This window comes from Falco cherrug, chromosome 9 (genome assembly GCF_023634085.1).
Source record: "Falco cherrug isolate bFalChe1 chromosome 9, bFalChe1.pri, whole genome shotgun sequence".
NCBI lineage: Eukaryota > Metazoa > Chordata > Aves > Falconiformes > Falconidae > Falco > Falco cherrug.
This window is the reverse complement of record NC_073705.1, coordinates 34,217,500-34,240,080: the sequence shown is the minus strand read 5'-3', so window position 1 is coordinate 34,240,080 and position 22,581 is coordinate 34,217,500. Positions and strand designations below refer to the sequence as shown.

Here is a 22,581-nt window from a genome sequence, read left to right as displayed (position 1 = left end):
ACTCGGCGCCACCGGCACTCCGCCTTTATTGCCGCGTCACCGCGCGCGCCCGCCCGCCCGCCAATCGCCGCGCGTCCGCCGCCGCCGTCAGCGCCGCCGTCAGGCCCGGAGGGCGAAGTCGAAGGGCTGGAAGTCGCGGCGGAAGGCGCGGGCCTGCGCCGCCTCCTCCGCCCGCTCGGCCGCGCAGCGCCGCCAATCGGCCCGCTGCGGCAGCGCCAGCAGCGCCTCGCTCGCCAGCACCTCCCTGCAAGCACAGCCGCGTCACCGCCGGCACCGCGCGTGCCGCCGGCGCCGCAGGGCGGGGGCGGGGGAGGGGGACGGGGAGGCACCCACCTGCCGAAGTGCAGCGGGAAGCGGCCGCGGATGCGGTGGAACAGCTTCTCCCCCGTGTCCAGCTCCACGTAGAAGTAGGGCGTCCCCGGCTGCGCCACCTGCGGGAGAGCGGGAGAGGCGGGGAGCTGCCGCACCGCCGGCAGCGCCGCAGCCCCCGCAGCGCAGGGCGCGGGTCTGGGACAGGGCAGATAGACGCTCCCGATCCAGGGAGGCATTTCGTTGGGGGAAACTCGGCTGCACGCACCCGCCCACCCAGCGGCACCCAACTGCATCCGTAGCTGGCGACAAACCGTAGCTTCCATGCAACCACGATGCGATGGATCGCTTTCCACTGGGATCATGAGCTGAAGGGGCACTAATATAACATTGGTGGTGGCTTAATTCTGCAGTTACCACTACAGAGCAGTCAACGGGAGAACCAGGCGGTTCTGATTGTGCTTAACCTGAGCTAAGTCATCCCGTACTAACACGGCACATTGTTAGAGGAAGGAAAGCATGTGAAGAGACTGTTCACATTTCTCGCCTGAGACACCAACCTCTGAGCTTGCCAACATGCATATCAAGAGCTGTAATGGCTTAGAAAGGGACAAGCACACGTATATGCTATTTCTGGCTCCCGCTACAGATCAGGTCTCGCTGTGACCACTGAGCACAAAGGAAAAAAACAACCCTATGTCACTACTGACTCATTTCTGTGATATCACGGGAAGATTTCTTTCAGATTCTTACACAAGGGAACCTAAATCCACCTGATGTGCAGCAGCACTGAAAGAGGGCTGCTGTTTGATATCAGAAGTAATGAATTCAGGGAGCCCTAGACATAGCTAAAATAATTATCAGATAAGCAACTCATCTATTGTTCACAGGAACTTCAGCCAGAGCAGAATATATCTGACATATCTCCAAACCAAGTCTACAATGGTCTGCCTCCAATAGCTTAACAGTACAACACAAAGTGACCGCAGAGGGAAACAGAGGCCTAGATAGGACAGAGGGAAAGTAAGTAACAGGTGAAATCTTGTCTCATACTTGCGTGATATCTGAGTGCTCTGGGATTTCTAGTAATTCAATCTGTTGTTCCTGTGCCTGTGCAATAAAGGACTCCTTAATGTCTTCAGAAGTACAGTGGTCTAATGGGACAGGAACCACCTGGAGAGGGAGGGCAACATTTCCGTAAAAAGAAGAAAAGACAAACCAACCGCCTGCAGAAAGCAAGCAATCCATCACTGGAGCTGGCATGCTCCTCAGTAACGCTCAGTATCATCAACCAAGACAGGTGAGCACCCATCTGTACAGGCTTAAACTTATGAGTTTTTTTCTGTAGGAGTTGAACAAAAAGCTGAAAACTAAAAGCTTGAAAAAGTTCTCAGCACAGCCTTCTCCATTCTGATCTCTGTGGTAGCTCAAGGCCGCTCTGTTACAGTTACAGATCTGCCAAATACAGAAACCACCACAATAAAACCCTGAAGATTGACACAAGGACAAAAAAAAATTAAAAAAATTAAATCAAACCAAAGGGCTGGTACTAGCAGACAATGACCAGAGTTCTGCATCTGTCTTTGGATTTTCAGCCTACATCAGTTACAAATGTGAGCACCACAGTTTGTGTGCCAGTGTGTGCCAATCAGAGTCAGAGTGAGGTCTTGCAGCTTATCCAAAAACCTTGTGGGCTTTTTAATCAGTTCCATGCAGGGCAAAGTTTTCCTCACCCACTCAACACAACCAACGCTGTGCTGCTGTAACGTGAAGAATTCAAGGACTGTGGTAGAAGCAGCACACTGGTTTTATTTTTGCTCTGGCTCTATTTGTGCATAGGACAACTTCTCTCCATGCTCTGTGAAGGCACAGAATAAAGAGGGCAAGCTGAAGGTGAGCTTTCTCTTTCAATTCATTTGCGGGTATGTACAAGTGTATATTCTCCCAGGGTGACACTAAAACCATACCTGTAGCTGCAGATGCTGACTCTTATAATTTCTTTCAAACAGGACGTATCTCTTTCCCTTGCTTCTGAAAAATTCCTTTAGGGCAGCCTTGTACTTGGTCACTTCTTCCACCACCTCTGAAGATAAGTCAACCACTGACTGGTAGTGCCCGATAGGCAAAATCAAGACGTGATCAGGTAATAAGCCACCTTTGGCAAGGGCAAGATAGCACTAGAGTGAAACAATACACACCAGTTACTCACTGCAAGCAACACTTACGTACCACGTTGTGGAAATTTACTCTCTGACTGCATTTTGAGTATAGCCCAGCCTAGTGATTCTGCCTTGGGAACAGGAAGAATCTTCTCCTCTATGTCACTTCTTAGGGATTGTTTATTAGCTATTTATTAATTACTAGAAGAATGAGACAGGGACTGCTAAAGGACACACACACAACAAAAATATCTTTTGAATGCCAGAGAATGCCTTGTCTGCAGGATGCAGGAGTTCTGCTAGATGGTAACATAAGGAAACCATGAGGGCTGGCACAGCAAAAAGTTTTCTGGCACTGTAATCCAGCTCTGCTGATGGAGCAAAACTGGGCCAGGCTTCATTTTTTAGAAACTTTAGCTATATATTTACGTTTTTTGTAGGGGAGATGCAAAGAAACTGAAAACAAAACTAAGAGTCAGCTGCAAATAAAGTTTGGGGTTTTTAAGATTTAAAATTGGAGACTGATACTTCGTATTGCTGTGTCTTGGCACCGTTCTGCTGTCATGTAGCAAAGAACATGCTACAGGTACTTACGTGTGTGCCGATACTAACAACCAAGTGCTTCTCAACTTCTGGGCTGGCAAGGCAAAACCAGCAGGGCCCTGTAGACTGTGCTTTATTGAGAAAGAGAAAGAAGTGTTAGCACAAGGCTTATTTGTCAGAACAAGGAACAGAACAAGATCTGGAAAAGCTGTTATTTTCCAGCCACCCTTCCCAGCTGATGAAGTGCTGAAGGTGTCAGAAGGACACAGCTCCTGGAAGCAGATCTGGTCAGGAACTGGTGTCTCTGAGAGATTCCAGCAAGACAGGAGATGGTGGCAGTCATGCACTTGTTGACTGCCATTCTCATTGAGTGCTCTGATTTAATGGAAGAGCACCAATTCCAGGAATTTAGTGGTTACAACTTACTAACAAGAAAGCACCAGCAAATTTAAACAAACAAATCAAAATAAGGTAAAATTACTACATAGGTACAGACAAGGACAGACGCTATCAAACACATTTGTCAGTTCTGGCCTATTCATCACACTCAAAACACCTGGACTCACACTGAAACTGTGATACCTGAGCTGACCTTTAACGTAAGTTGATGGCATTGGTAAGCTAGGCCTCTCCTTATGGTCAAACACTATATTCACATCATCTGCAGGTTGTGTGTAAGAATAGACAAACAGTTTTGTAAATGCAATAAACATGACAGGGGTCTCCCAAGAACTGCAGGAAACAATGTCCAGTTCTGGGGTTCATTTCTCAGCAAAACAGTGTAACAAGGTTCTATTCTCATGACATCAAACTCCAGAAGACTTTGAAATTACATGAATATATAGCACACTATGTCCTACAGAAGCGATGGGAGAAAACAAGAAAACCCAGACAATCTTTCATTAAAATTGCCATTACAGCCAGTTGTGCCTCTGCAGGCACATACAGAGCAATGACACTGCGCTCATCTCAGCATAAAGTAATTTAGCCTGCAGACCTGTTATGGGCAAGGACTATGCAAAGGGCTTGGAAATCTAATAAATAAAAACTGAACAACTTAGTCTCACGTTAACAAGGGAAACTAGACTTTTCTACCAAAGGCATTTCTGAAAAATGTCTTCTTACCCACTGGCAGTGGGAATAGCTTCCACAGAAACAAAAGAGGAGGCCAACACCTACATTTGCATTTTAAGCCCAAATTTCTGTATAACCAAGACCAACATTTCTAAAGATCCATGCTTGCAATAACACTGGCACTAAGAAGTCATGATCTTTGAAGATTTCATCTCAGTTTCTTCAGGTCAGACAAACTAATGAGATTTACAACACAGAAATAGAGAGATAACAGGAGGGCTTTCTCCCTTCTGTGAACTCACAGCACAAAACAACTGAAGTGGTCTTTCAAGAACTCATCAGCACTGTGATCCAGTTTCTTGCAGTCCCTCTGAATGGAAACACGCTGCTTTGTGAAACTGCCTGTTGGCCAATTCGGAGGCCAGTATGGTTCAGAGGGTAAATGGAATCAGCCCACCCACAACCACCACAGATCCGACTAGCTTTTAAAACTATGCTTTTCATTTTTCTTTCACCTATTGATTGTCAGGTTTGCTGGAAACAAGGGACCCTTCATTTCTCTGTATTCCCACGGCATGTAGTATAGTGACAGAGCACACTGGCAGGTTGACATATACAGCTCAGCGGTTTGAGAAAAATGACAAGTGACATAGTCTAATGCCTCAAGGGAAGAGCTCAGAAAAAAAGCATCCAGATACTTACGGGGTTTTTTGGCTTGCTTAGGTTGGGAGTTCCCTCTCTCTTTCGCATCTGAGGGACGTTTTTTTCCCTGATGCTTATTCAAATCAAAGAAAAACTGACAAGCTGGTTCTTCCTGTTTAGAAAATGAAAACCAAAGCCCATTATAACCATATCAGAGTCACAATACATAGAAGAATTTGATTTTTCCTGAAGAGGTATGTAACCACCTTTGAAAGGCATCAACAGTGAAAGCATCGATATCCTGCAACGGAATGAATTGAGCTCTCCCAGAAACACAGCAGGGTTTGCCTCAGCCAGGGAAAAAAAAATCTGGGAGAGCTGCCCCAAATTGCTATGTTCTTCTATTTAGTCTCATGCTGAACATTCAGAATTGCTTGATTTTATGGATTATTCAAATCTCTTTTTCACTCGACAACCAGTGCCAAAAGAATGTCTTTATTTCTTAGAGATGTTAACCTCTCAACAGACTCACAGAAGCTGAAACCATTTGACTAAATTGTCATGTACAGCAAAATACCACTAGAAGGCTTCAATGCTGCAGAGGAAAGCGCTGGGGAAGGAGATGGCAAAGAGCAGGGTTCCCACACAGGATCACAACTGCAGTCTAAAACACAGCCTGCACTGTAAGAACCAGCATGTACAGTGGAAGCATTTCTCCCAGTAACCCTGGCAAGCTCTTGTGCCTGTCACCAATTGCATAGTTCAGCTCAAAGGTACAAGTTTTGCTTCTATCCGGTTACTGACTGATTGGTCTGTTAAAAGCCTTGTTGCCAGGGGTTGAACACCACAGCAAGTCTCAGCTGGGGGTGGGGAGGTTGTCACAATTAAAGGGATCAGGAGGTGTCTGTCACCCTCATGCCCAGCCATGCTGACAGCTGGAAGAAGCCAGCCCCTCACTCTGTGTGCGCGTTGCAGGGAGAGAGGCTGGAGAGCAATGCTTGCACTTCCTACGTGACACACTGGTCCAGCAAAGACCAAGTCAAGCCTAACTTCAGGCCAAGTATTCTTCCCTTCTGCCAATGAGCTCCCAATTTGGTTTCTCTACATTACATTAAGATATACACGCACAGCTATTCATATGTCCGCATTAGTGGAGTACCCCACAATGCTTAGAGGGCATAACATGCTCTGCACAGGAAAGTAATCTGAGTCTCCACAGTGATGAACAGAATCTACTTGTCTATGATGAAATTGTGAAGGTGGCAATTTCAGATCTTCTGACACAAACAGCTCAGTGTTCAGGCCCCAAGAAAGAACTATTCTGCCCTCATCTGGCAAACAATCAATATTTAAAAAGGAGCATGAAGCCGGTAACTTAGCATGCTTGAGAAAAAAAACCTGTACCCAACACCAAACTCACCAGCATTGAGGGATACAGCGGAAATGCAACATCAAAAAATGTAGCATCTAAGTAGCCAGCAGTCTAAGGGAGAAAACTGAGGGCCAGCTGCAAAGGAGTAATTTGTAGTCTACAAGCTTAGAAAGAGTAAGACCATGTTTTCTGAGGTGCCCATAGGGAACAGTCCTGACAAGCAAGCAGATCTAACTACAGCATCACCATGCAGACCTGCAGGAAAAATCTAGAGTGGTTTGAGTTGGAATAGACTTTCAAAGGTTATCTGGTCCAACCTCCCTGCAGTGAGCAGGGACCTCTTCAACTACATTAGGTTGCTCGGAGCCCTGCCCAACCTGAATTTGAATGTTGCCAGGGATGGGGCATCTACCACCTCTCTGGGCAACTTGTTACGGTGTTCCACCACCCTCATAATAAAAAATTTCTTCCTTATACCTAGCCTGAATCTACCCTCTTCTAGTTTAAAACAATTACCCCTTGTCCTGTTGCTAGACCCTATTAACCCATCTTTCCTGTAGGCTCCCTTTAAGTACTGAAAAGGCTGCTGTAAGGTCTCCCTGGAGCCTTCTCTTCTCCAGGCTAAACAACCCCAAAACTCTCAGCCTGTCCTCATAGGAGAGGCATTCCATCCCTCTAATCATCTTTGTAGCCCTCCTCTGGACCCACTCCAACAGATCCATGTCTTCTTGTACTGAGGACTCCAGAGCTGGATGCAGTACCCCACGTGGGGTCTCACAAGAGTGCAGCAGAGGGGCAGAATCACCTCCTTTGACCTGCTGGTCACACTGCTGTGGATGCAGCTGAGGATAAGGTTGGCTTAAGAAGGGACACACTGTAACAAACTCCCGCGCATTGAATCTATACAATTTGGTCAATAGAAATAGTTTGCACAGAACCTTGAAGTGTTTTGGACAGAAATATTCCAAGGTTAAGCCAAACACTGTCCTACGCTCCCTGAACACAGAGAGTGAAACCACAGTGCACACACTGGGGAGAAGGCAGCAGTACCTCTGCACACAGGGGTGTTTTGGTCTTCTGTGCCTCCTTCCGTGATCTTCGGTATGGATTTTCCGTAACATCCTGTGGCTGTTTCACTAGCTCTGCAGGGTCCATCAAGTTCATCGGCACAATACTGAAGGCATAGAGATACTAGAAGAAAAACAGATAGCTCAAATGCAAGAAACTTTTGCCCTGACTGCAACTTTGAAAGGGTCAGTTGTGAACTAAGCCACCCTGAAATGGTAACACAACTTAGCACTGCAGTAACCCAGCAAATCAAGTGTTCAAGCTAAGGCAGGATATGAAAAACACACTTTCTGTGCCAGTCTCCCACCCAGTGCAACCAAGAGTTTATGGAGTGCTTCCAAGTGGCTCACTCTTCACTTTAAGGAAAGATCTTTTTTGAAAAACAGCAGTGTGTCCTACTTGAAAAAGAAATACCTTGACCCTTGCCTGTTTCCAGGCCTTCTTTCTGTCCAGAACTCCTGGACCTTTTTTTGTTACCAGGCCTGATTCCTAACATTAGCAACCTGTCCTTCTACACTGATACTCTGTAACTTTCTTAAGGTTAAAACCAAACCAAAATAAAACAGCCTCTGCCCATCCCAGAAGTTATTTTCAGTGATTTGTAACCGTTCATTTGGAATTTTACTTCCTTCTTAAAGCAGGCCATGCAAACAGAAAATACATAAAGTAGCTGGGGAAGGGGAAGGAATGGCAACTTTCTAACCACTTTCCTCTGCAGCTGTCTTCACAGCTACACGCCATTTGACCAGGTAGAGAAAAGTTAACACCTCAGAACACACCTTGCAGACCTTACCCTTCTGACATAATGGGCAAATGGTATCTATTACTTGTGAGACAGATCCCTACACTTCAGTCAAGCTTTTAAGTGATTGATGCCATCTTCTAGCTAGCCAAAGCTGGGCTTACTGCCCTATTACTTGTGCTTGAATATAAAAGAAATATTCGGAAGTGTCAGTACCTTTTTCTTGCTTGGATTGCCAACATCAGCAAGTGCAATAAACCTGCTCACATGCTGTGGGGTCTCCTGTAGCACTGTGTGATTTCTGTAAGGAAGCAAAACATGACTGTACTGGCACATACAATATAGAAAAGGACAGTGGGAAAATCACGTGTCCTCCAGCTACTCAAGACAGCATGTCAGTCACACAGTGTCTTTGGCCAAGAACAAGGAGGCTTAAGGACAGACAGACTCATGAGGTCTAACGGCAAACAGCTACACAGACCAAAATTACATCTCATTGCACTCCAAATACAGAGATGAGAGGACAATTCACTAGTCTGAAAAGAGATACATCTTTAAAATGTTTCCTGCAGAAAGGTTAATAAATCTTAGCCAATGTTAACATGACAGCCTTAGTTTTATTTATAGGTTGTTCTGACACCTACCTTATAGAATCATAGAATCATTTAGGTTGGAGAAGACCTTTATGATCATCAAGTCCAACTGTTAACTCAGGACTGCCAAGTCCAGCACTAAACCATGTCCCTAAGCACTGCATCTATGTGTTTTTTAAACACTTCCAGGGATAGTTACTCCACCACCTCCCTGGGCAGCCTGGTCCAATGCTTCATCACCCTTTCAGTGAAGAAAGTTTTCCTAATATCCAATCTAAACCTCCTCTGGCAGAACTTGAGGCTGTTTCCTCTTGTCCTGTTGCTTGTTACCTGGGAGAAGAGACCGACCCCCACCTGCCTACAGCCCCTTTCAGGTAGCTGTAGAGAGCAGTAAGGCCCACTGAGCTTCCTCCTCTCTAGGCTAAACAACCCCAGTTCCCTCAGCTGCTCCTCAAGACTTGTGTCCAGACCCTTCCCCAGCTTTGCTGCTTTTCCCTGGACACACTCCAGCACCTCTGCATCCTCCTTTGAGGTGAGGGGCCCAAACCTGAACACAGTATTTGAGGTGCAGCCTCACCAGTGCCGAGTACAGGGGGACAATCACTGCCCTTGTCCTGCTGGCCACACTGCTGGCCCATGTTCAGCCGGCCGGACGTCAGCCAGCACCCCCAGGCCCTTCCCCGCCAGGCAGCTTCCCAGCCGCTCTGCCCCAGCCTGTAGCGCTGCGTGAGGCTAGTGTGACCCAGGTGCAGGACCCGGCACTGAGCCTTGTTGAACCTCATACAGCTGGCCTCGGCTCATCGGCCCAGCCTGTCCAGGTCCCTCTGCAGAGCCTGCCTGCCCTCCAGCACATCAACACTCCCACCCAACTTGGTGTCATCTACAAACTCACTGAGGATGCACTCTATCTCCTCATCCAGACCATCGATAAAGAATTAAACAGGCCTGGCCCCAGTACTGAGCCCTGGGGAACACCACTTGTGACCAGCCACCAGCTGGATGTAACTCCAGTTATTACCACTCTTTGGGCTCGGCCACCCAGCCAGCTTTTTACCTAGAGAAAAGCATGTCACTAGTCACATTTTACATACAAAGTTATGACTGAAGACACCCGTCTCTTCACCACACAAGAAGTTTCCCACAATACATTTTCAGAGATGCACCCCTGAATTAGGCTGAATGGTGTTTAAAGGCAACTGAGGGCAACTAACTTGGCCTCAGATTCACATCAACGTACTCAGACAAGCATTGTCAACAATGGCACAGTTCTCAAGGCAGCAGGAATTATAGCAATAAGATGCATGAGAAACAATCTTGACTCTGTGTTGGAGCTGGATGACTTCATAAAATTATTTTAAAGTTGTCCTCCTCCTGTGTTCTTTAAAAATTGAAAGCTTATTAGACTAATAAATGAGATGTCACATGATCTTACAAACCTGTATGGAAGTCTTTCATAATAGGCCTTCTCTAGGGCTGCAAAGTGGTACCTTGGTTTGAGACTTGCAGCTAGGTCAGATACTAACTTGGAGCCACACTTCTTGGTATCTATTTCTCCCTACAAGATACAAACACAGTTTTATTAAAAAAAACCATCAGATTGCAGTGAATGCATGCTGGAAATGAAGAGACTGACTATAGTAGTTGCCATTCCCTGGAAGTGGGAAAAAAAGTCAAAAGGGCTTGATCTCTTATTGCCAACCAGAGCCTACTCATTTATTCCATTCTCAGGAATAATGTACTCCTTTTTCTGTGCCTCCTTTTCAAAAGTACTCAGGGTTTGTATCCACTTGTTTCATTAATCCAAGTTTGTCATATTTTCCTTCTCTTTGTCTTGTGACGCCAGGGCAGCACAGAGTGAGTTTGGCAAACACCAACAGATGTCAAAATCATTGACAAGTTTTGACCATATGTCCAGAGTGCCAAAGCTTTAGTGTATGAGTCAAGTAAATAGGAAAACTCTGAGGTTTTCTTAGGAATCAAAAATTTTTCCCACTTCATCTCTAAGAATTCAGAGCAAACCAAAACACAACCAAAAAGCAGACCTGATATCATTTCCTTGGGTGAAGGCTCTTGTGCTGTCTTTTCCCTTTTAGCCTTAGACTGTGAAGTAGGGAAGGACAAGGGCAGAGAAAGAAAGAGGTTCGGAAATAGCCTATGTCTGTTACCTTGTTATCTTTTGTAAAAGCACAGGGAACAGGGACTCTGACCTGGCAGGCATCTGCCACAGCCCTTCACTGCAGCAGCGGGACAGGCACTAACCCACCCTCAAGAAAGCAGTCCTCCTCTCTGTGCTCCCTCCTGCTTCTCTTGCAGCAGGCATGGCAGAGGGGAGCCCAGCAGCATCTGCACTGAGGGCTGGCTTATTCCAGCCCCACTGAAAACAGCCAGAGCTACCAAGCATCTCAGGAAAAGAAAACCCACAGAATTCTCCAGGAGTCAATTCCCACCCATGCACTTCAGCTCCTCACACCACTTTTGCTGAAAGAGAAACGTCAGGTAACAAAGAGCAAAAGCTCTAATTGTTTATTTCTCAAACTTCCTGCTTTCAGTGACAGGATTTCAGGGTCTCAGTGTGCAAGGGAATCTCTTAAGACTTATTATGAAAATCCTCAGGTGACAAAAGTACACACTCCAACAAGATGCATATTTGAATATAATCATTATTAATACACTCCTCTTTTAATCCAAGTGAGTACATTATCAGAAAATTCACACCAAGGGAAACCAAGTGTGAAATGATACACTGAACTACTACAGAGAATTCCCATGGGATTTGAGAGACCTGGCTTTTTTTTTTTAAGCCAGAACATCCCTACAACTTTTTTCTCTCCAACTCTGTAGGCTAGTTGGGTTGCTGCAAGATGAGGAAGGGTTCTTTATGTGTTTAGACTAAGGATCATCTGTCTTTGTCAGAAGATACTGAGAGGAAGCAAAAAGTGTTTTGCCATGATACACGGCCCTGCTCTCCAGGAACGTTTCAGATCACCTGAACTTATGACTGGAAAATCACTTCTGCTGAGGAACATTAACAACAGAAAACTGGACACAAATGAAGCAACATCCTCAAAATTCAGACAGAGGAAGAACCAGAGTATTTAGTACAGGTGACTTATAGGCAAGGAAATGAACACCAAAATATTTTAAAAGTTTTGAAGCGGGGAGAAGGAACAACTTAATGTCAAGTGGTATTGAAGATGCTTAGAGCCCAGCATTCCACAACAGAGACTAGCAGCATTGTTTCACAGCAATTGTAACCAACTGAATTCAACATCTGCGATCAAATGAAAGCTACTGACTGATTTTTTCAGGCAGGGACAGATAAAACACCCTGAAGATTCACAATACCCTGTCTCCACTGGTCCTTCTTCTCTGAAGAGACAGAACATTCGATATCCATTTTTTACTCTCAGCTCTCTCAAGCACTTGGAGATGGCCCAATACCCCAAAATGCCACAGCAAGCAGAAACACAATCCTTTGTTAAATCCACTTTGAAACCCATTGCAGAAGAAAACAGAACACTTACCGCACTGTTGGCAAAAGTCCCCACATCTCTGGGCCAGGGGGATGTCAGCAATATATCCACACCTTTAAAGTTTGGGGTTGATAACAAAGATGCTTTTAATTCTGCCACATCCTTTGCACTAAAACTGTAGGCAGGAGCTGGCTCATCCTGGGACTCGGTACCACTCAGGTAGGCGATCTGCAGTCCAGAAGTTCCACTGTAAAGACCTCGACGGCCTGCATTGATACACAGGCACGTGCTTGAGATGTAGATATTGCAAATAATCTTGTAGTTGCACCACAGACAGAGGACCAAATTCAATAGTCCTGCCTTACTTCTACTGAAACTATCCTTACAGACAGCTCATTTTCTGTGCCCATCAACTGTGGTAAAGACACGTTTTAGCACAATGGCTCAAACCCAACCCTGCCTACAGTGAAGCAGCTGTTCAGACAACCCCCAGTCTTCTCTTCTCACTGCTATCTTGTGTCTCAAAAATAAACCCATATCAAAAATTCAGTATGAAGGTTGAGTAAAAAAAGCCACTTGCAAATGCCTTTACTTGTTACGTTTTTGTCAGCTGGCATTCTAGAAAGAAACTAGTTTTTCCTTTCAGCTTTGCTATAGCTTCAGTACCTTTAAAGATGATACTTCTTACCTCTGCTACTCCAGTACAGCTTCAGTGCATGGCAAAATCATACTTCAAGGAGGAAACTTCCCCCATACAAAGATGGGCATGCTATGGGAGTAAGACGCCCTCAAAGAACACTCTTTCAACCACTCTTCCTTTTGCTTTGTAAGTTAAGTGTTAGAAAACAACACAAAAAAGCAGGGTTCTCTCATGTTTTACATGGCAGATTGTATCAGCTGTTCAACATAGAGTTCAACTATAGTCTGAACCCCAGAATAAGAAATGCCACCTTAAAACTTCCAGAAAAAGGGCTTTGAAGTGGGAAGATCAGAAAACAGGTTAATGACAGCATCATTGGGCAAATGCACATCCCTTACCAACAGCCTGCAGCCTTACCTAAATAAGTAATGTTCTCTGCTAATTCGCAGCCACTGATATCTGGAAAATAGCTCACGGTCTCTTGGTCATTAGCACCAAGCACATAGGTTGGAATTGGAGCTGAGGAGGAAAACCACATGCACTCAGTTTGCTTTAATTAAAGTACATTATCACAAGTTCAGTCCACATTTACTAGGAATTGCAGCAAGCCCCATCCATTCAGACCCCAACACTGCTCCTTTGCAGCATGCTGAGGAGCAATCAGCACAGAACAAGAAACCCTCCTTCAAAGTAAGTCCCCAGGCCTTTCCACAGATGCATATAACACCAGCAGAGAATAACCTCTGCTTTAACTACAACTCACTCCACTGCCTACATAAGATCAGCTCAGAAATGATCCATAGCCCTAAAAACATGGGCCTTCCCTAGGGCAATGCTAAGTAAATACCAGAGCAGAGGGACACCCAGCGATTCAGTTTAGGCTGATTAAATTGTACAGCTATCAAAAAACTGCCAACCATTTATGTTTTAGTGGGAAAACTCAAGTTCATCAGCTCTTTGATTCACTTGGTAGAAGGATTTGCTGCATTACTTCACGTACAACTGATGGACATAATAAATAAAGAAAAGCAATGGGAAGTACTAGTTTTAATTTCTCTATGGCTAGGTGATACATAAAAATTTGTATCTCCAAACAGCGTAAGTCAAATCTTTTCAAGCTACTAAAAGTTAGAAAAAGCAACAACCGATGTCAGAGACACCTCCTGTAGATCTCCTGGCAGACTAGTACACCAGTAAGCTGGTCAACACCTGGTCACCAGGTCTTAAGTTTTTTCACTCAATAAAAACCAGCAGTAGTTTCCTATTCAAGAAGGGAGAGCAGCATCAATACTGCAACTCTGCTACAGCTGTAGTTAAGACTGTTGCTTGCAGTTCCAGCTCCCACAGTCAGAAGATACAGGAGACTGCTTTCAATGGCAGAGCAGAGTTTGAAAACTTCACGGATGGCTTATAACACAAAACTTGTTTGTAGCTATATAGATGTGCATATAGATGATATTATAAGCTACAGATTTTTTCAACCGTTCAAAGGGTAAAGAATTCAAGTGAGAATGAGCAAAAATGCGTTGGTCTAGGGAAGACTTTGCTGTTAACATCCACCTTTCTCACTGCATGCACAAGAGAGCTTCCTTGGGAGTGAAGTTTAAATCAGTTAACGATTCTCCTTATATTCTCATAGCAACAACACCACAAAGCAGCACACCTTGCCATGGTAAGTCCTCAGCCACAAGCAGCAAACAGGACAGTCTTTGTCTAGACAACCCACACAGATGCACAAACCAGCAGGGGATAACTGGGGAGTGATGCAGCAGCAGGGAAGAACCAGAAGGCAAGAGTCCCAGCTCCTTTCTGGCTTGCCTTAATGCCAGGGGTGAGAGCGAGAGTAGTACTGAAGAGGAAAGAGGAGCACTACAAATGCTTATGTCATAGTATCTCCCTTACAAGAGGAAAGAGGCAGAGAAGTCCACGTAGGCCTTTTCATACCCATGCCTGGGAAAACATCTTCAGCACAAGGGCTGAGGATGAATGGGCAAACCCTGCTCCTCTGGAAAGCCTTATGATCTCCACAGCTGAAGAAAGAGACGCTCAGCCTGCCAGTACCTCTGCTTTCCCTTTTCTCTTTGGGACTGGACTGAATGCAGGGAGGGGAAGAGCAGCACAGCTCACACTGCGGAGAGGTCTGTGGTGGAAGTGTGAAGGTGAGTGTGAACAGGGAATGACAGAGAATTTCTTGCAAGGGAAGCACCAGAGTGGTAGAAGGACTACACACTGGCAGGCAGGCTGGGATCCCATGGCTTGCTGACTGAAGTGCTGTAAACATCTATGTACAGCTTCTCAGGCTACCCAGGTTGAGAAAACAAAGACTGCCCCACACGGCAGCCTGCAGGCTGAAGCTGTAAGGTGGTGATGGTAGGAACAGAAATGGAGCCATAAGATATCCAGGCAAGGAAAGAGAACACCCTGACACAGATTAGTAGTATCCCATGTTTCTCCTATGACTGCAAACAGTGCAGGCCAGATAAGCCAGGAACAGGCCTTGATGCCCAAATCATGGGCAGGCCACTTGGACATATGCATATTTCTGCTCCTGTCTGACAGCGTGACAGGAATGAGTTTTGTTTTACAATAAACTCATCTTTCTCTACTGCACAGAGTTTTCCTACTTGAGTTCAACTGCTTTAACATTACCCTGTTTAACTTTGACTTCTGAATTCAAAAGCACACTGCAATGAGACAGTGAAGTACTGGGTCGTGAAATAGTGTGGTCACCAGCATCCTGAGCGATGCCCTTACCTTTCTTGGCCCCCGTGCAATACTCTGCCCAGTCTGTCTCTGCAGTAGACCCAAAAAAATTCCCAACACACAAAAGCATCTAAAAACACCAGATAAAACAAGAGTTACCATTTGACCAAAGACACAACACACACTTTTTTGCTGATGCGCTCAACTGTCACAACACCGTGACGTGCATTGCTTCAGCAGCACTTTGGTAAAGAGGTTCCTCTATTTACCTGTGTCTAGTATTAAATGCATAACAGTAACATTAGCAGGTGTAAAACATGACAAAGAGACAGCTGCTCCCCCGCACCCTCTGCCCACAGACTAGGGCTCCCCCCAGCGCTCTGGTGCTGGTCAGGGAGGGCTGAGGGATGCTGAGCCCCTTCACAGCCCCTCGTACGCCGAACGGACAGAGGAGGATCCCAGCCTCAGAGGGTCGAGCACGGCCCCGGACAGCAATGCCCGCCTGACCACCCCCCCACACACCCTCTCCACACAAAACCCACCCAGGGACTGCCCCGCGCCCCGGCTCACCCACCACACAGGCCCGGGACCCCCGCAGCGCCCCGGCTCACCCGCCACACGGGCCCGGGACCCCCGCAGCGCCCGGGCTCACCCACCACACGGGCCCGGGACCCCCGCAGCGCCCCGGCTCACCCACCACACGGGCCCGGGACCCCCGCAGCGCCCCGGCTCACCCGCCACACTGAGCCCGGGACCCCCACCAGCCCCCCACCTCACCCGCCACACTGAGCCCGGGAAACCCAGGCGGAGCAGCCCCACTGACCCGCGCCCCGCAGGCAGCGCAGCGGGGCACCCCGCGCCACCCCCCAGCCCCCCGCAGCCTTACGTCGAAGCGGCCGCTCTTGCCCTGGATGGCCCGCACGCGCCCGAACAGCGCCTCCAGCCGCCCCTCCACGTCGCCACATGCCAGCCTGCGGGACACAGCGCGTCAGCGGCCGCCACGGCCCCCAGCCCCCGTCCCCCGTCAGCCGTCCCGTCCCGCCGCACTCACACGCGCAGCGGCGTAGCCGCCATCGCAGGTGCGCTCGGCTCGGGAAGGCGCCGCCGCGGCCCGAACGCCGCGCTGCTTCCGGGTGCGCCGCCCAAAGGGCTCCGCCGCCGCTTCCGGGTGCGCCGCCCAAAGCGCCCCGCCGCAGCTCCATGGGACAGGGGTGGTGTCGGGGTGAGAGTCTGTAGCTCCAGCAGGGTCAACCCGCACCAGCCCCTTCCCGTTAGCGGCTGGTGCCCGCGCAGGGCTCTGAAGTGAGGTGAGGTGGGGGGGCTGCCTGCGTGGCGGGGCGCTGAGGTGAGGTGAGGGTTTCGCGTGGCGGGGCGCTGAGGTGAGGGGTCTGTGTGCGGGGCGCTGAAGGTGAGGTGGGGGGCTCGCGTGGCGGGGCGCTCAGCTGAGGGGGCTGCCGCGCAGGGCGCTGAGGTGAGGGGGCTGCCCGGCGCCCGCCTGGGGCTCTGAGCTGAGGGCACTGCCTGGCGCCTGCGCGGGGCCACTCGCCGTCGCCATATGTCACGTTCGGGAGCGGTTCCCCCCGACCCCTGGTGCTGAGCTGTGCCCGGCCAGCCTGTGTCACCAACGTATTTTATGGTCTCAGGTAACGAGGATGGTTTCATCAAGAAAAATAAATGCTGTACCCATCTAAGGTATGGGAGTGCTGTCTACACAAAATTGCTCTTTTTTTTTTTTTTTTTTTAAATGCTGGTAACGACTGAGTGAGAGATGAAGTCAGTAGTAGTTGGTCACGTAAAGTCACGTCTGTGTGATTGCAGCTCGGAAAATCACTGTACAGGGGGATATCAGACGTGTCTAGGCGAGAACTTAAGATCCTGGAAACTGAATCTGAGCGCAGAGCTTATTCCAAGGGAAATCAGAGCAGCAGGAATCGCTAGGGACAAGTCTACGACTTGCTGAGATGTAAAGAAGGGAGTTGTCAGTGCTGTCAGCAGTAAAACTCTACCAAAAGAGGAAAATCCTATCCACATGCTTTCACATGCTGTCTTAGAAATACTGTAGTGAGATGCCAGAACATTTCCTTTATCGAATGGTAAAGATTTACAATGTTGCAAAGGACAGCAAATGTTTCTAAAAAATTATTAAGATCATTAACATGATCTAGCGGCAGCAGAGGGCACCAGTCACAACAACATCTGACTTCTTCAGAGTGCACAGTAATCCGCGCTGGGGCAGTCCCCTCCACCCTGCAAGGTCCTTTGGAGGCTCCCTCAGTTCTCCAAGAGTCCCCTTTGCATCTCTGCTAGGCTGCTTCCTTTCTCCAGCTGCTCAGCTTTGGGTCCTGCTTCAGTTCCACTCTTCCCTCAGGATATTTACCCAGCTCCTCCCTGTGTGATCCTTGCCCACACTGTGGCCATTCCCACCCTCGCAGCTTGTGCTCTGAGCCCCCTTGGCACCCTCCCCTCTTTGCTTCAGGTGCCCCTGCCCCAGGTGGAAGGAGCCCTATCACAGGAACATCCCCCTGCCTGCCCCACAGCCTGTGGGACCTCCCCAGAGATGTGCCTGTCCCACAGCCCCCACTCCAGGCTTCCACCATTCCTTCCCATGCTCTGCAATGACCCACACGTGGAACGGGAGAGGTTATGGCCACTATGGCTCTCACTTCATAAATCCACTGTAAGACACTTTAGAAAACTCTGATATCATTTTGCTATGAAGCAAGAGTTTCTTTTTCTTAGCCCTCCCAGTGATCTCCCAGAGCACAGTGGACTCTAAATAGTCACAAGCTACTTCCAAATCAAACCACCTTCCACCTGAAACAAGCTGGGTTTCCGGAATGCAAGAGAATAGTAGTGACAACCCATGGAAGACCCACAGTATTAAAAACCTAATTCATATCAGAATTCACATCATACTTCTATCAGGTATTTCTTTCTGGTTTTCTTCAATGACTTATATCCAAAGGCTCAAAAGCGAAAACCTTCCTAGAGCTGCATCACATCTGCCCTCTCTTATCTCCCCTGCAGGTCTGAACACACAGCTGTCCCCCACTGGCACTCTGTGCATAGGAAATCGGGCCACAGACATTGCTCACTCGTTGTTCTGCCCCAGGAAGACCTGAGCAGGAAAGATTCATTTTTATACCCAGTATGAGATTAAGACACAAATGAGGTCAAATGCCTCTAATCAAGGAAATTTATTAAGCACTTACATAAGCAAAGTATTTATGTGCTGTGGTAAGAAAGCAGCGATAGGAAAGGGGGGAAAAGACAGAAAAGAATAAAATCTACAAGCAGTCAGGACAGAGTTGCAAGAGAGAGCCACCACTGTGGATCCAGTGGTGTCCTGTTGGCCCGTAGTCTCCGTGTACTTGGGTGACGAGGGTCCCTGGATCGTGCCTGCTGTTTGCTGGCACAGTCTTTTATAGGGTGTTGAGGGAGGTCGTTCCCTGGATGGCAGCACACACTGCGTTCCTGCGCACACTTTCCACCCTTCTTTAACCCTGGCCAAAAACTGGGTTTGGGTAGCTGTTGGTTCCTTACCCGCTCACAACTGCTGAGCTCTGTTAAGCCTCCACAAGTCTTGCAGCACGCTCAGCAGGAATGTAAACAAGCTTTGAGACAGTCAAGATATAGTCTCCTACACTTGGTGACACAGAGCCCTGGCAAAGCTCTAGCAAATCATTCCTGCTGCACTCACTGGCATGGTGGTCATGGGGAAGTAGTAGTTTCTTCTACAGGCAGTGTGCTCTTGTACTGTAGTACATGAAGGGCTGTCAATCATATGGTTATTTCTTGTTGATCACATGGTTTATCCTGAATGACACCAACTCACACAAGCAGTTGTCCTGTAAGAGAGCCTGAAAATCAACCACCAGTAGCAGCAAGATGCCACTGTCTTTATGGAGATAAGGCCAGAATTTGAATCTTACCTGTTCAGGCAATGAAGAGCCAGGCTCTTCCTTCAATAGCCTTAGTGAACCCCAAGTGACTTTAAAGGAATGAATGGAGAATTAGTGTCTTTGTAGTGGTAAAAAGTTGTGTTTACTAAAAAGTTACATTTTGTAGTGCAGTTTTTGAATGTGAACAATGTGTTGCATCCTTGTACTCCACACAAATTGCTGAGCAATAATACGTATCCAGACATCACCGAGTTTTGGAGAATATCCCATCAGAGCCAGGTTCTGGACCTAGCCACCACATATACCCCTGACCTAAGCAGTCAATCCTTAGTTCAAGTCCTCATGCAGCTGCTCTGACTTGGCAATGTAACAAGGTCAGGCAGAGATCTTATTCTGCCACAAGAAATCAAGAACATTATAGATGACATATTACTTTCTACAAGTGTGCTTGTTTAGGCGTATTTGAAAGATAACCACGGTCTGTGACAGCAGTTACACACATCATTTCTGAGAACAGAGACTTCAAAGCCAAACCATGGTGGTTTCCTGTGCGTTGTCTCACTGAGCCCAGTCTGGGATGAGAAAATATTAGTAGCGGTGGAGACCCTGAGAGCATGAAGATGACCCCAGGAGTTCCAGAGCATCTCTTACCACATTGAATCCCTCTTCTCACTTTCTCCTAGACAACTTGATTTCATTATTGGCCTGGAAATACAGGTAACAGGAAGGAGCACTAACTGCTTTTTGTCATGGTTTTCTTTTCTGAGTGTTGTTTCCAGTCAAGTAATCAAAAAGGAAAGAAGAAATCTGCAGGCACCAGGTCTGCCATTTATGGAAAAGAGAAGAGACTTCAGGACCAGCACCTGCGAAATAGATCTAGCAGTAGATAAGTCTGAGGAGGTGAATATACTACTAGCAGTAACTAATAACCCATCTGCAGCTAGGAGGTTTAAAAAGAAAGAAAAATATAGCCTATAGCAACAAGTACCTGTCTAATTACAATGGGATTTCTGGCTGAACCTGCCAAGGAATTTTGCCTGTTGACATTCTTCCCAAGCACTTGTGTCTGGCTTGGGAACAGCAAAACCAGAGACAAATTAATCTTTTCTGTAAGATCACTGAGGAATTCAGTGGTTAGGATAGAGACACGTATCTTACTGCCTCCACATGAAATAAAAGTGACATTACTTACCACATGGTGCTTGCAAGTCCCAGCAGGATGTCTGCTCCTTCCCTTTCTTATGTCTTGAATATGGGTTTTATAGACAGAACAAAACATCCTTCCTGGTTTCTCCCAATGCCAGTTCCTTTTCTTTCCTTCTTCCTTGTGCAAAGCTTAATCCCTCTTACGTCAGCAGCTGCCTTAGGAAAGCAGTGGAAAATGCAGGTGTCTGCTAGCGAATCCACCAGAGGCTTAGACCCTGGGATGTGCAGTAAAGTATTCAGGGCATATCTGTCTTCAGGGGCATAGCTTTGCTTATATTTCAAGCTTTTTCATCCAGTCTTGGCATCAGTCCTGCTAATTATTGGAAGAGGTGGAAGTATGAACTTTACACTCAGACGTGAAGAAGCTCAGTGCCTTGTTTCTTCCCACAATAGGTAAACAAATCACGGTGGGCCCACTGACCATCTGGTGGTGCTCCTTTGGTTTTTGGTAGAGCTCTTTTAAGAAGGAAGCCTATGAACAATTGAGTTTACTGACTTTCCACATAACCTTTTCTTGAATTTTTAATGGGGTCCTAACTCAGCTATGTAATTACAGAGTGAGCCTAATCACCAAGTATTGGATTTTAAACACTGTAATATTACAGTTAAAAGGTTGCTAACTAAAGTTAAAAGCATGTACAGTTTTAGTTGTGCTCACCAGAGAAGCTGAATTTGAAGTTGGGTAGAGACCTACCAAGTCCAGATATTAAAACTAGGATATTAGGTTCCACCTTAACTCTTACAAAGAAGTACTTGAACAGCACCTCACTTAATATTTCTCTCACTGTGCTGAAGGTATTCAGGTGTTGTTCACCACTTCCATACGTACAAACAAGAAATTTGTTCGGTAACACAGACAATTGCTGTGCAGATTGTGAAGCAAAACCAGCTCTTTCTAGCAGAGGATGCAATCCCTGAGGTGATGAGTAGAGGACAGCTCCAAAGGAGGCCCTACAAACCCATGAGCCATTGCTGTCCTACCAATTGACGATTCCCTCTGATGTGGGCAGTGACTATCTCATGCCCTGAAACTTGGACATCAGTGAAGCAGACAGCTGAAGATGGACTTGAGCTCGTAAAACTGACTCTTTCTGGATTTAGGGGCAGAATTAGTTAAAGCCTATGACAGTTCAGATCTCATGGCTTCATCCATGTTTCTGCCTTGTTATTCACTTAAATTCAGTTAATCTTAACCAGCCTGTTGCCTTGACATTATCTAGCTGTACTACTCAGTGCAAGCCAAGAAAACATACCTCCCTTAAACGAAAAAAAGTGAGGGTTTGGACCCTGACCCACTGAACCAAAGGCTGTTTGTTGGCAGTTACAATGATAGAGGTGTTGAGTCATCTGTTGAAACCAAAAGGACTTAATCCAACTTGATTTTTCCTGCTTTCACTGATTTTCATGTATGTGCAAGCTTTATGAAGCCTACTGCAATTACCCTCAGACCCATGCAGTGTTTAGGAACTCATACACTTTTCTCTGTCACCTAAAATGCTGAACTCTTACTGTTTTGGCCTTGTCTGCCTCAAAGACATCTGTCTTTGGTTTATGTGAAATGGAAAAAGCTGAAGCTCTCAAAGGTCTGCTTTCCAGAGGGTAATGCCAGATAACCTGAAAAGCACCTGTTCTCCTGGGGAATCTCAAGAGCAGGAAAAGCATTGGATAAGACGATATCCCCTCCAGACCAAGAGCTGGTGGGTGAACACCCTGTTCAAACCACCCTCCTGCCTCAAGCAGAAGTGAACCCAGCATGCAAAACTGCAAGTACTGAGTATATCAAGGCAACAGCCATGTCTGATATTGCCAAATAGGTGGCAACAGACCAGTTATGACGTTCTTTCTCAGTATTAGTATGGGCTGTCCTCTAAAGTGCTGCTAGGAGAGCCCATGTGCCAGGGGGTGGCCAGCAGGAAGTGAGAAAGCCTCAGACAAGCAGATCTCCTGAGCAGCAGCTTGTGCAGAGAGGGAGCTTCTTCACGCCCTTCCACCTAAGCATGTATTTAAACCAACAGGTGGTCTAATGCAAAGGCAGAAGTACCGAGTACAAGCCAGGACACCATACCCAAGAGGCAGACTTCAGATGTTTGAAGTCTGCATTAACACAGCAAAGGACGAATGATGACCTATTAGAAAAATAAAATCTAAAAGATCA

General features: G+C 46.9%; 2 protein-coding genes and 1 non-coding gene across 7 annotated transcripts in view; all 3 read right to left on the bottom strand.

Moving 5' to 3' along the window:
- Positions 1–9: 9 nt before the first annotated feature.
- Positions 10–16,508, bottom strand: CWF19L1 (CWF19 like cell cycle control factor 1). Its single transcript, XM_055720690.1, has 14 exons — positions 16,370–16,508; positions 16,205–16,289; positions 15,370–15,448; positions 13,033–13,134; positions 12,027–12,241; positions 9,939–10,057; positions 8,126–8,210; positions 7,150–7,290; positions 4,788–4,899; positions 3,063–3,142; positions 2,277–2,486; positions 1,363–1,482; positions 334–431; positions 10–244 (listed from the first exon to the last, which is right to left on the bottom strand). Exons 1-14 carry the CDS (start codon positions 16,390–16,392, stop codon positions 100–102), a joined length of 1,614 nt encoding a protein of 537 aa, XP_055576665.1. The 5' UTR covers positions 16,393–16,508; the 3' UTR covers positions 10–99.
- On the bottom strand, positions 1,650–1,791 carry LOC114017826 (small nucleolar RNA SNORA12). The gene has a single exon (XR_003563093.1). It is a non-coding gene; the product is annotated as a small nucleolar RNA SNORA12 (small nucleolar RNA).
- Positions 16,509–18,496: 1,988 nt separating the features above from the next.
- ALOX5 (arachidonate 5-lipoxygenase) overlaps positions 18,497–22,581 on the bottom strand; it is a 44,504-nt gene continuing 40,419 nt past the window's right edge. Inside the window, exons 12-14 of one of the 5 annotated variants that reach the window (XR_008733828.1) lie at positions 19,872–20,593; positions 19,251–19,309; positions 18,497–19,166 (exon numbers count right to left, since the gene is read on the bottom strand). Coding sequence is in view for 2 of the 5 variants with exons in the window: in XM_055720213.1 (XP_055576188.1) it covers positions 20,460–20,593 (134 nt within the window). In the remaining 3 variants the exon portion in view is untranslated. Of the gene's footprint in view, positions 20,594–22,581 lie in introns of all 5 variants that reach the window. The other 4 variants (XR_008733829.1, XR_008733827.1, XM_055720213.1 and 1 more) reach the window with 4 other exon arrangements.

Bases quoted from the DNA above. Each gene is read 5' to 3' on its own strand.
- CWF19L1 (XM_055720690.1), bottom strand. From the start codon at position 16,392: ATGGCGGCTACGCCGCTGCGCGT. The intron at 7,291-8,125 runs GTACTGACACTT...TTTTTCTTCTAG, and splicing joins GCAATCCAAGCAAGAAAAAG to TATCTCTATGCCTTCAGTAT. The intron at 3,143-4,787 runs GTAAGTATCTGG...TTCTCAATAAAG, and splicing joins TAAGCAAGCCAAAAAACCCC to CACAGTCTACAGGGCCCTGC.